Genomic DNA, 9,668 nt, shown 5'->3' with positions numbered 1-9,668 from the left:
CGACAAACACAGTACACATAGAAACTGAACTGTACCATCCGCACAACTTTTTACTCTAACATTATTTGAATTTAATGGGGATTTTATTCTTGTAATCAAGTCTTAATTATAGAGACAAGTTGGTGATTATGCGCGTGTATGACGACTTATCGTTTCCAAGTGAAACGCTGTCCATCAAATCCACTATTTCTTTCTGTGATATGAAAGGTTCCGCCTGCCGGTGTTTCCGGCGGACGTCTGTGTGAGTCGGACCCGCTCAAGATGTCAGTGGAGCAGGCGAGCGCGAGCGACACCGAGGACAAATCTCACCTGATTAAAGGTTTGATGTGTTTCGATAGAATATGCGTTCATGGGTATGAATCTGTACGACTTTTATGAATTTTTCGTCGACATCACTCCTTAGATTAACTGACCTTATTAATCTCACTTTAAAACAGAAACATGGATCTAAATATTAAACGTCATATGGCGTATGACATTCACAATAAAGTCCACATTCGCTTCATTCTACAAAAGTGCATTATCAGCTTTTATTTCATAAATTAGTTATTAAAATGTTATATTATGGCATGAGTTAAATTTTAGGTAAAATGTCAGTGCTTTTTTTTTTTTTTTTTGCTCAACTGTTTAGTTAATTTGTTGATGTTATTAGTATCAAATACATTTACCACCAGATTTAACAGATGTCTTGTTTTTTCCCCATTCATTTCTCTTTAGTGATACAATTAATTATATAAATCCCAATGCTTCATGGGAGTGGGCCTCGCTGAGCTCTTTTGATTTTTTCTGTCTTTGCAGGAAGTTAATCATTCAGCAATTAATTTTGGTTTTCTTAAAATAAATAATCAATCACATACCGATATCGATTAACATCCTCAAGCATCTTTATACAGTACATTATCACTAAAAAACAGTTTTTCTCCTCTCTGTTTGGGCTCTATGTGTTTGTGATGCTGTTACTTCATGTGGTCTGCATGAGTCTGGCTCCACACCTGCACGCTCTGCCAAAAATAAAAAAAGTGCTTCAGTCAGTGTTAGTTAATGATGCTTCGAAGCATTTCACTTAATATTGCAATGAAGACAGTTAAGACTCTGCCACACCCCCCTAAAATGGCTTGTTCAAACACACCCCCACATCTCTACATCACTATGTGGAAATATTTGTGTAATGCCGCCCAAATGTTCACGCAAAGAAAGAAGGCGTGGCTTCAGTTAGTCAGGAGTCAGCTGTGTTATCCGTCCGTGGCTTGTGTACTGAAACACATACGAGCTTCATCACTCTGTTCCTCTTTCGTGCTTGAACTGATGGTAAAACTAAGGACATTGTTAACTGTCTCTTCATTTATTTTGAAAGATGAAGCTTGCAATCATGGAAAGAGGCGTTACATTTCCGACGAGTGCTTGCAGTGTTCGGCCAATCACAATGCGCTGGGTCAGCTGGCCAATCAGAGCAGGCTGCGCTTGTCAGGAGGAGGGACTTTTGTAGAAAAAGATGCGTTATAGAGAGGCGGGGCATAGGGGATCTACAATAATGTACAGTATATGAAAAATAATGTGTTTTTTTTTTTTTACATGAAAGCATGTCAACATATTCTTTTATTATTTTTAAAAAGCATCATATGACCCCTTTAAATCAAGTTTCCCCCAAAATCAAACAAAGTATTGTATCTGGTCAGTATTGAAAAGTCCATTTTTAATTTGATGTAAAAAGAGTTACTAGACCATGTTTTCTCCCTTTTTTTCCCCAAACTGTGACAAACGCAGTCTCCTTTTTTTTTTCGCGATATATCTGCTCAACCAACCAGTAACAACCAATCACAGCGCACCATTCTAGTAATTCTAGTAATGCCTGCACTTTGAATACAGCCGGCATCCTAGTGTTCCTCCTCTACTTTGTACTTTATGATCAACAGATAAGAGCTGCATGATAAATCACATGATTGTCATGTGCATCTCATCAGTAAAGCCAGTTCTGATTAATAGTACCGGTAAATTTTCATCACCTGCTTTCATATGGAAATAATTTAGATCCATTTAATACATAACTGTAATCGTGCACATTAGATGAATCTCATTCCATTATGAATGCGATATTGCGTAGCTTGTCAGTGCTTTTATTAAAGCCATTTATGTTTTTGTTAATACAGCACGTGGCACTAGTCAACTAAATGAATGTAACATGGCAGAGATGAATGCACTTTTGGAAGTTGAATGTAAGCGAAATGTCATTTTAGATATTCTAATGTGATGTTGTTCATGTTCTTGTTCATGATTCAGTTTTATTTTATTGCTGTAATTAATTTATAGCGTTAACAAGATGACCTGTTGAATTCATTTTGGGAGCGGTGACTGATGAATGTATTTTTAATCCATTGCCTGGATATAAGATTAGTATTGACCAAGTTCAGAGGCCGTTGTGTGTGGATGTTATGTAATGCACTTTTGGAACCAAACTCTTCAATTGTAGTACATAATTCATTCTGTTGTTAATCCAGTGGCTTTAAACGTTTGTCAGTGATATATTAATGTCCAGACTGAAGCAGACAGTGTTGTCACTTCATCGACAGCATGTTCATACTTTGAACGTTTCTTTAAAATGTTGACCTCGGTGTGTTGTTTATTGTCCTTTTATTCAGGTGGTGTTTTCCTCACTTCTGTGGCCACAGCGGGTATGATCGCAGGGTTCGGTTCCACCCTTGCCATGGCCAAGAAGAAGAGTCCCGACTGGTTTAATAAGGTATCAAGATTAAATACAGTCCAGTACTAACATTTACAATTGTGCATCAACTACACACTCTCCAAATCAGAGGATTTCCTTTGGGTTTTCCACATAAAAAAGCAAAGAAATCATACCAGAAATATATTTCTGTTGTAAAATAGTTTCTTCTATTATTATTATTATTATTATTGTTATAAATTTTTTTATTTTTGTTTCAAGAATAACTTAATAGTGTTCTGAAAAAAGTGTATATAAAAAAATGGGTAACACTTTACAATAAGGTTCCTTTAGTAAATGTAGTTAATTTATTTACTACCATGATGAACAAAGAACTCCAATTATAACAGTATTTATTAATGTTTGTTAATGAAATTACAGTAGCTCATGTTAATTCACAGTGCTTTAATGTTATATAGCTTAACTTTAGATTTTAATAATGCTTTACTAAATGTTGAAATTAACTAAGATTAATAAATGCTGTATTGTTCACGCTTAGGCCATGTTTTCTAATGTAGTAAACTTATTTCAGAATGTGAGCAAAATATGAGATGTTTATCTGGTCTCAGTTCATATTGCAATAGCAATATTTGTCAGAAAATATTCAAAATGTGGCATCCTCGTCGTCGTCCTCTTAGAGAAATGAATCTCTTTCTTGATCTTGGAAGCTGTTTTCTGTTCTGGTATTGATTGAATCAGTAGAGCATGGCTGGCTCATGTCTGCTCACTTCACGGAGGTAGACACCTAAATGCTGACACCAAACTTATTTTGATCATAAACTCAGAGATGAACAGTGGCCTCTTTTGTTCTGATATTTTTAGGCCACATCAGTAAACACGCGTCTTGCCAGAAATGCTTTTTAAGTGGCTAAATCCAATTTGAGGTCAGTGACGCGGCGGATCATATGTCTCGAACCAGTTCCTTTAATGACAAATCACTTGACTAGGCTTGTTATGTCCTCTCAGGGCACAATCGCTTCGGCACAGTATCAACTTCAGTCCCAAAATGCACATGGATGATACCTCAAAATGTGTGGCTTGTTGAAGATTACTTTATAGTTTTCTTTCCCTAAGTGATTAGACTTGCAGATTTTGCCAGGCAGATAGAAAGCTCCCATAAGCTTTTGCAAGTTCACTATATAGGCCTCCTATATAATTGCAATACACAATGTATAAATAATTAATTTAAATGATTATATCAGTACCTTTGGCGGTCAAGTTTTCATTATTACGGTTTCTAGAGCATGTTCCTCGATGGCTGCTACGGTGTAAGCTCTAATAACAGCAAATCTAATACGTAGAGCATTAGATAAATCAGATCAAACCAGTTAATGTCATTAGCGGTGGCTGCATCTGTTTGAGACTTGTACACAAACTACTTAGTGGCTAAAGTCAACATGAAATCGAAACGGTCCCTGTTTACTTTCTTATTAAACTATGTTTCTGATCTTATTTTGTGCAATTCATAAATACATTACTTTAAAAAAAACTTTTAGTAGTTTGATTCTCTTTAAATTTGTTTGTGTCTGGTATTTATTAATAATGTTTTTGTTTTTTTATCTGTTCTGAATACAGTTGCATTTAAATTATTTGTTGTAAAGCTTAAATTTTGTATTTGTCTTTGTAAACCTGTATTTTACATCATTTCTGAATAATTTAATGCACACCTGTATATGATACTTGTACACCAACGCAACTGTGTGTTTTTTCCCCTATGAGCAATGACTGAATGAATATTTTGGAAATAATATTATGATTGTAATTGTGTTTGAGGCTTTTTACTCTTGAAATCTGAGAACAAATGGCTTTCAATGAAGCTCAGTCCTTTAAATCAAGATTAAATCAAAATTGACCCCATTTACTTTTTAACACACTTGTGAATGCTGCTTTGGTTGTGAAAATATAATCGGTGTGTTACTGCAAAGAAAGAAAATCGGACCCACTTTATATTAAGTGGCCTTAATTACTATGTACTTACATTTTAATTAATGATTTAGTACAATGTACTTATTGTGCTCATGTTTTTACATTGTACTTATATTTAAAAAAAAACTACATGTAATTAGATCTGTATTTAATTTCTGTAATTACATTTATAATTACACTGTTGACCCATACTTTACACCTTAACCCACCCCTAAACTTCCCCATACCTCCAACCCTCTCCCTAACCTTACCCCTATCCCACCTCAATAGCAGCAAAAGTGTTTTACAATACAATATGAACACAATAAGTACATTGTACTTATTTTTTTATGTAAGTTCATACTAGTTAAGGTCACCTAATATAAAGTGGGACCAGAAAAACTAAATGTTTGCGGAATCTTTTTCCAAAACAAAGCCGTGTTCTTCCTTTATAATGACTTCCTGTTCGGATGTTGTTATGAATCAATTAATTCTCAATTTCCTTGATCTAATTAAAGCCTGAAAGATCAAATCAAGGTCCTTCCTTATGTTTTCCTGTTTCACTGCATAATGCATCAGACTACAGGAATAAAATGGGTTCTGAACGGTGTCTCACTCGACCCAGAGTAGTATTTAGTTATACATTTGTATCTTATATAAGTCTAAGCACACTGAACCAAATATATTAGCACAATGTTTGCAGTAAATGACCGTTTCTCTCTCTTGATGTGCTCAGGGTGTGATAGGAACTGCTGCGGTGCCAGAAAGCGGTGCGTCATTGGCGTTGCGAGCGTTGGGATGGGGTTCCCTTTACGCCTGGTGTGGAGTTGGTCTCCTGAGCTTCACCGTTTGGAAGGCTCTAGACGTCCACAGCGTGCGTACCTGCTTAAAGTGATGCTTTTAGATGCCATGTGCCCACTTTCACCTACTTATAAATCATTTCTTTATTGCAGCTGAAGGAATTTCGTCAGAAAATGCAGTCCATTTTCCCCGCCGTGCCCAAAAATGAAGAGGATTCTGCTCCATTTGATTGGAATTCCATCTTTAAGTCAAAATGAGAAACAATTAGAGTTTATCATCGACAAGGCACAGCCTAAACTGACTGCTTGGAAGTATTATTAATCAGATGGTCAGCCTGGTCAGGTGTGAGGCAACCAGCCGGTTCAATCAGCCCATTTTAGATCCAGTATCAAGTTTGAGGTCTGGAAGATGCCTCGATGAAGGCCTGGACAATTCAATGTGGCTCTTTGTCTCCATTTCTTGTGCCACAGGACTTGGACTCTTGAACTTGAGTCACAAGTGTGGAAATTTTATGTTTGTATGTACTGTACTATTTTGGCACATTTGTGTGGGCCTAGCAAATAATATTACTGCCCTTTGGCTGGTGGTGTTTATACATTAAATATCAAACTAAAGCAGCCACTGTGTCACAAAAGTGGCATCATGTGATGACAAGGTCTAATAAAAGCATCTTGTAATGCTCTGCGCAAGTTGTTTTAAAGCCGTCTCTGAAAAGCAGTTAACTAAAAAAAAAAAAAAAACAGAAGACTGCAGGGACAGAAGATAAGCTACAGAACGACCGGGGAACTCAGTTTTTTGCTTTTTAAATATTACAGTTTTGAGGATATACATGGTTAGGTTTTTTTTTTTTCTGGGCACTTTGACATGGAAAAAATGAACACAACACTGAAAAACAACGTTCACAGTGCTCAACCAAATTTCATGTACATTTACTTTTAACATGTGGAACATGTATAAAGACTTTATACTGAATAAACAATGTCATCAAATCATATGGAGCAAAAAGAGCTTACATAAAGAGTACATATTTTGTCATTTTGGGGTAACTTTCACATTGAATTACATTTATTCCATCAGTTAGCCTGTAATTTCCAAAATCTAAGGCCATTAGAGGGAGCCAGGGCTATCTCTGTCACACATATAGGAAGGTCTTTGGGGGGCATTCACACAGGACAAATTATTGCACTAAAAACAGCTGGACACAACGGAAAAGGTGCATTTATGAGTTCCCGTTTACAGTTGCTAATATACATGCTCCACTGAAGATGCTTTTTTAGCACCCAAATTCATCTGAATGGTCCATTGTTGTAAAACCGACAATTTTTCTGCTGTGCAGTGTTTCAAAATATGCATTTCAACTTCAACGGCGTCTTGAAAGACAAGGTGCATCACAACCACCAAAGATGTCTGTTGGGCATGTGCACATACGACCAACAGTTAAATGAAAATGGCAAAGATCAAATGCAAGAACCCGTCCTGTGTGAACAGCCCATTACATGTTTCAAGACTCTCCTCGCCTGAAAACAATGACTTTATATTCATTTGCAAAATGTCAATAGCATGTAGCATAAACTACTCACTTTGTATAATACCACATCTCTTGGAGGGGGGAAAAAAAGTGAAAAGGGGCCCATTTAATGTACAGTTCCTATATACAAATCGACCCGTGGATATAGAATAGAGAAAAGGGGTAACCGAAGCACTTTGAGTTCGCCGTCAGAGAGAGGACCCTCTGTGACTGCACTAATATGGAAGCAAGTCAGTTTAGAACCAACACTCGCTTGACCCTCGGATACTGGTGTGGTGAAACAGTGCAACACTGGTGGTCAGATCAGAACATCATTCACATTTCATCATCTCCCCTCTGAGCAAGCTAAATCTATTGCACAATGCTTTTTTTCAGAGCTGTATACATGTATGTCTTAAAATCTTTTTTTTTTCTCCTTTTTTTTTGGTTTTTGTTCTTTTATCGCAACACATTGCAAGAGAAATTCTATCTACAACATGTCTCACAATTTAAATAAATCTGCATTCCCCGAATAAACAAAGTCCCACAGGAAAACGAATGCATCAAAACAACTAAGAACATTCTGAGAGCAAAATACTCTAAAAACTAACGGTATCGGATGCCAACTTTGGTTAAAACAAATGAAAGAAGGTACACGTGAAACGAAACGAAAGAAATACAAAAAGAATAGAAAACAAAAACAAAGACCAAGTATTAAATATCTGTATTAAAATCATTTAAAAATCCAAAATGAAAACTGGGAAATGGGGCAGAGGAGCTATATATATTCTCTATATATTCATTTGTATGTAAAAACGATTTTTGTTTGTGTTCTGTTCCTTAAATAAAAATATAACACCGACAAGTTCTGTGTGATCTCTGTGGCTCAGCTCAGCCGTTCTGTACGTTCCCATGATGGCACTCTAGGCTCCCGCTCTTTTGTTGCTGTCACGAGCGGCCGAGTTTAAACAGTACCTCACACAAGATGGCCGCCACGCCAGAGTTCAGCACTGAGGACAGCGAGATATCAAGAAGCCTGCTCTCGTAGAGCACAAACTCAGGCCTGTTCTCCTCCACTTGGGCCATGGCCAGCAGGGCTTTGGCGGCCCGGCACATCATGTTGATGCTAGGCGGCTCGGGATGGGTGGAGTGTCCCATGTGCAAGAGACTGTGAGGGCTCTGCTGATACTGTGCCATGGCAACACTATCCTCTAGGAAATTTATCAAGGCTCCCACGCTGCCCTTCTGCAGGGCAATGGCTCGGGCAGCGGTTGGGTCACCCTGTGCAAGATTGGAGAGAACGGCTACGGCCATCTCGCGGCACACCTGACTCTTTCGTTCACCAACATGCCGCACTAATGTGGCGAAGAGGCAATCCTGTCTGCTAAAAGGAGGCGTGGCCAGCAGAAGGTCAACGTTAGAGTCTTGGATGCTCAGTTTACACAGACACTCCAGCACCAGCCTCTGTGGCGTGAGCGAGGAGAAGCCATTTGCCGTGCAAAAGGGGTCCTGGGCCTCAGCCGAAGGGCACACCATCCAGTGGAGAAGCCCGTCCAGAATTGGAAGGCAGATACTTTCCGGATAGATGGACAGGTCTAGCTGTCCTGAAATGTTGGCAAGAGTGACCAAGGTGTTCTCACGCAAGGCACCAAGGCAGTCCCACCACCATTCGTCCTTGCTGCAAGCCAGTCCTCGCTCTTCCTCTCGCTGGTAGGTAGGTGGCATCCTTTTTCTTTTAGGGTGCTCATGGTGCAGAAGCACAAGTTTCCCAAGAATGAGCACCAAGCCTGGGTGCCGAGCCAATTCGCTGTCATTGCCCGGGACAAAAGAGAGTCCACGAATGATATTGGACACACAGATACAGCGCTTGGCCAACTCATCCTGCCAGCCCTCGGCGACCGAAAGAGGTGCTTCATCCCAGCATCGGGGCTCATCTTCCAGCAAAGTAATGCCGCTCTGTTTCTCTCTGTTGCGGAAGGAGAATGTCTGGGTTTCACCCTCTGATAGGGACCCTGGACGAGAACTTAGCATGTCATCCACAGTGGCTGGCAAGTTTACCTCTGAGGGCCCTGGAATTTCTCTTTTCAGTTCCTCTTCCTTCCCATTCTCCTCTTCAACTGTTTCTTTTCCAGGGGCCTGTACACCTTCCTGATTCTCTGAAGGCTTCTGTTCTTCTTCCCTACGTCTCTCGAAATGGGTCTGGATGTGGATAGTAGAGTCCCCTCCGCCTGCTTTCCAATGCAGAAGCCCGCTGGTGAACTCCCCCACCAGGCCTAGCAGTTCTGATCGATCCTCCACACAGTCAGCCACAGCCTCTCTCTCCTCAACTTTCACTGGGAGTCTGTCATACTTACTGGCTTGCTTGGGTCTCGGCTCCACTGGAGGACATGGTTCTTTCCCAGTGTTTTTTTCGTCTGCCTTACCTTCTGCAGAGTCTTCCATTTTCTCCATATTAAGTACCGCTGCCGAGCTGCTGGGCTGAGGTTTCTCAGGCTCCACATCTAATCTCTCCACCTGTTCTGTATTGGATTGGCTTTTTAGGTCTTGATTGCAAGGTTTCTCTTTTTCTGTGGGTTCCGAACATGTACCAAGAAGAGTTTTCTGACCCTCTGTTCCGACTTCATATTCCTCAAGGATCCCGAAGATCTCGATTAAGCACCTTCTGAAATATTCAACAATGAGCTCCAAGAAACCGGGCATCTAGACAAGGAAAAGACACAAAACCCAATACATTCATTA

General features: G+C 39.4%; 2 protein-coding genes across 6 annotated transcripts in view; one reads left to right on the top strand and one right to left on the bottom strand.

Moving 5' to 3' along the window:
- The first annotated feature begins 154 nt into the window (after positions 1-154).
- tmem242 (transmembrane protein 242) lies at positions 155-6,106 on the top strand. Of its 2 annotated transcripts, none has more exons than XM_052535753.1 (4): positions 155-319; positions 2,637-2,737; positions 5,358-5,495; positions 5,575-6,106. In XM_052535753.1, exons 1-4 carry the CDS (start codon positions 262-264, stop codon positions 5,677-5,679), a joined length of 402 nt encoding a protein of 133 aa, XP_052391713.1. In that variant the 5' UTR covers positions 155-261; the 3' UTR covers positions 5,680-6,106. The 2 variants fall into 2 exon arrangements, with proteins under 2 accessions (XP_052391713.1, XP_052391714.1); XM_052535754.1 differs by having other exon boundaries at positions 264-353.
- A 224-nt stretch (positions 6,107-6,330) lies between these two features.
- Positions 6,331-9,668, bottom strand: part of arid1b (AT rich interactive domain 1B (SWI1-like)) — a 68,689-nt gene continuing 65,351 nt past the window's right edge. For all 4 annotated transcript variants that reach the window (XM_052535742.1, XM_052535741.1, XM_052535743.1 and 1 more), the window contains one exon: positions 6,331-9,629. In XM_052535742.1, the coding sequence (XP_052391702.1) occupies positions 7,878-9,629 (1,752 nt within the window). In that variant the 3' untranslated portion in view covers positions 6,331-7,877. The remainder of the gene's footprint in view (positions 9,630-9,668) is intronic.

Source organism: Carassius gibelio, chromosome A20, assembly GCF_023724105.1.
Source record: "Carassius gibelio isolate Cgi1373 ecotype wild population from Czech Republic chromosome A20, carGib1.2-hapl.c, whole genome shotgun sequence".
In the NCBI taxonomy this organism is placed as follows: Eukaryota; Metazoa; Chordata; class Actinopteri; order Cypriniformes; family Cyprinidae; genus Carassius; species Carassius gibelio.
Note: the sequence above shows the minus strand (reverse complement) of the source record. Positions and strands in the feature narration are given on the sequence as shown.

Excerpts from the sequence above, each read along its gene's own strand:
- tmem242 (XM_052535753.1), top strand. The coding sequence starts at position 262 with ATGTCAGTGGAGCAGGCGAGCGCGAGCGACACCGAGGACAAATCTCAC. Across the intron at positions 320-2,636 it reads CAAATCTCACCTGATTAAAG|GTGGTGTTTTCCTCACTTCT; the intron begins GTTTGATGTGTT and ends CCTTTTATTCAG. Across the intron at positions 2,738-5,357 it reads GTCCCGACTGGTTTAATAAG|GGTGTGATAGGAACTGCTGC; the intron begins GTATCAAGATTA and ends TGATGTGCTCAG.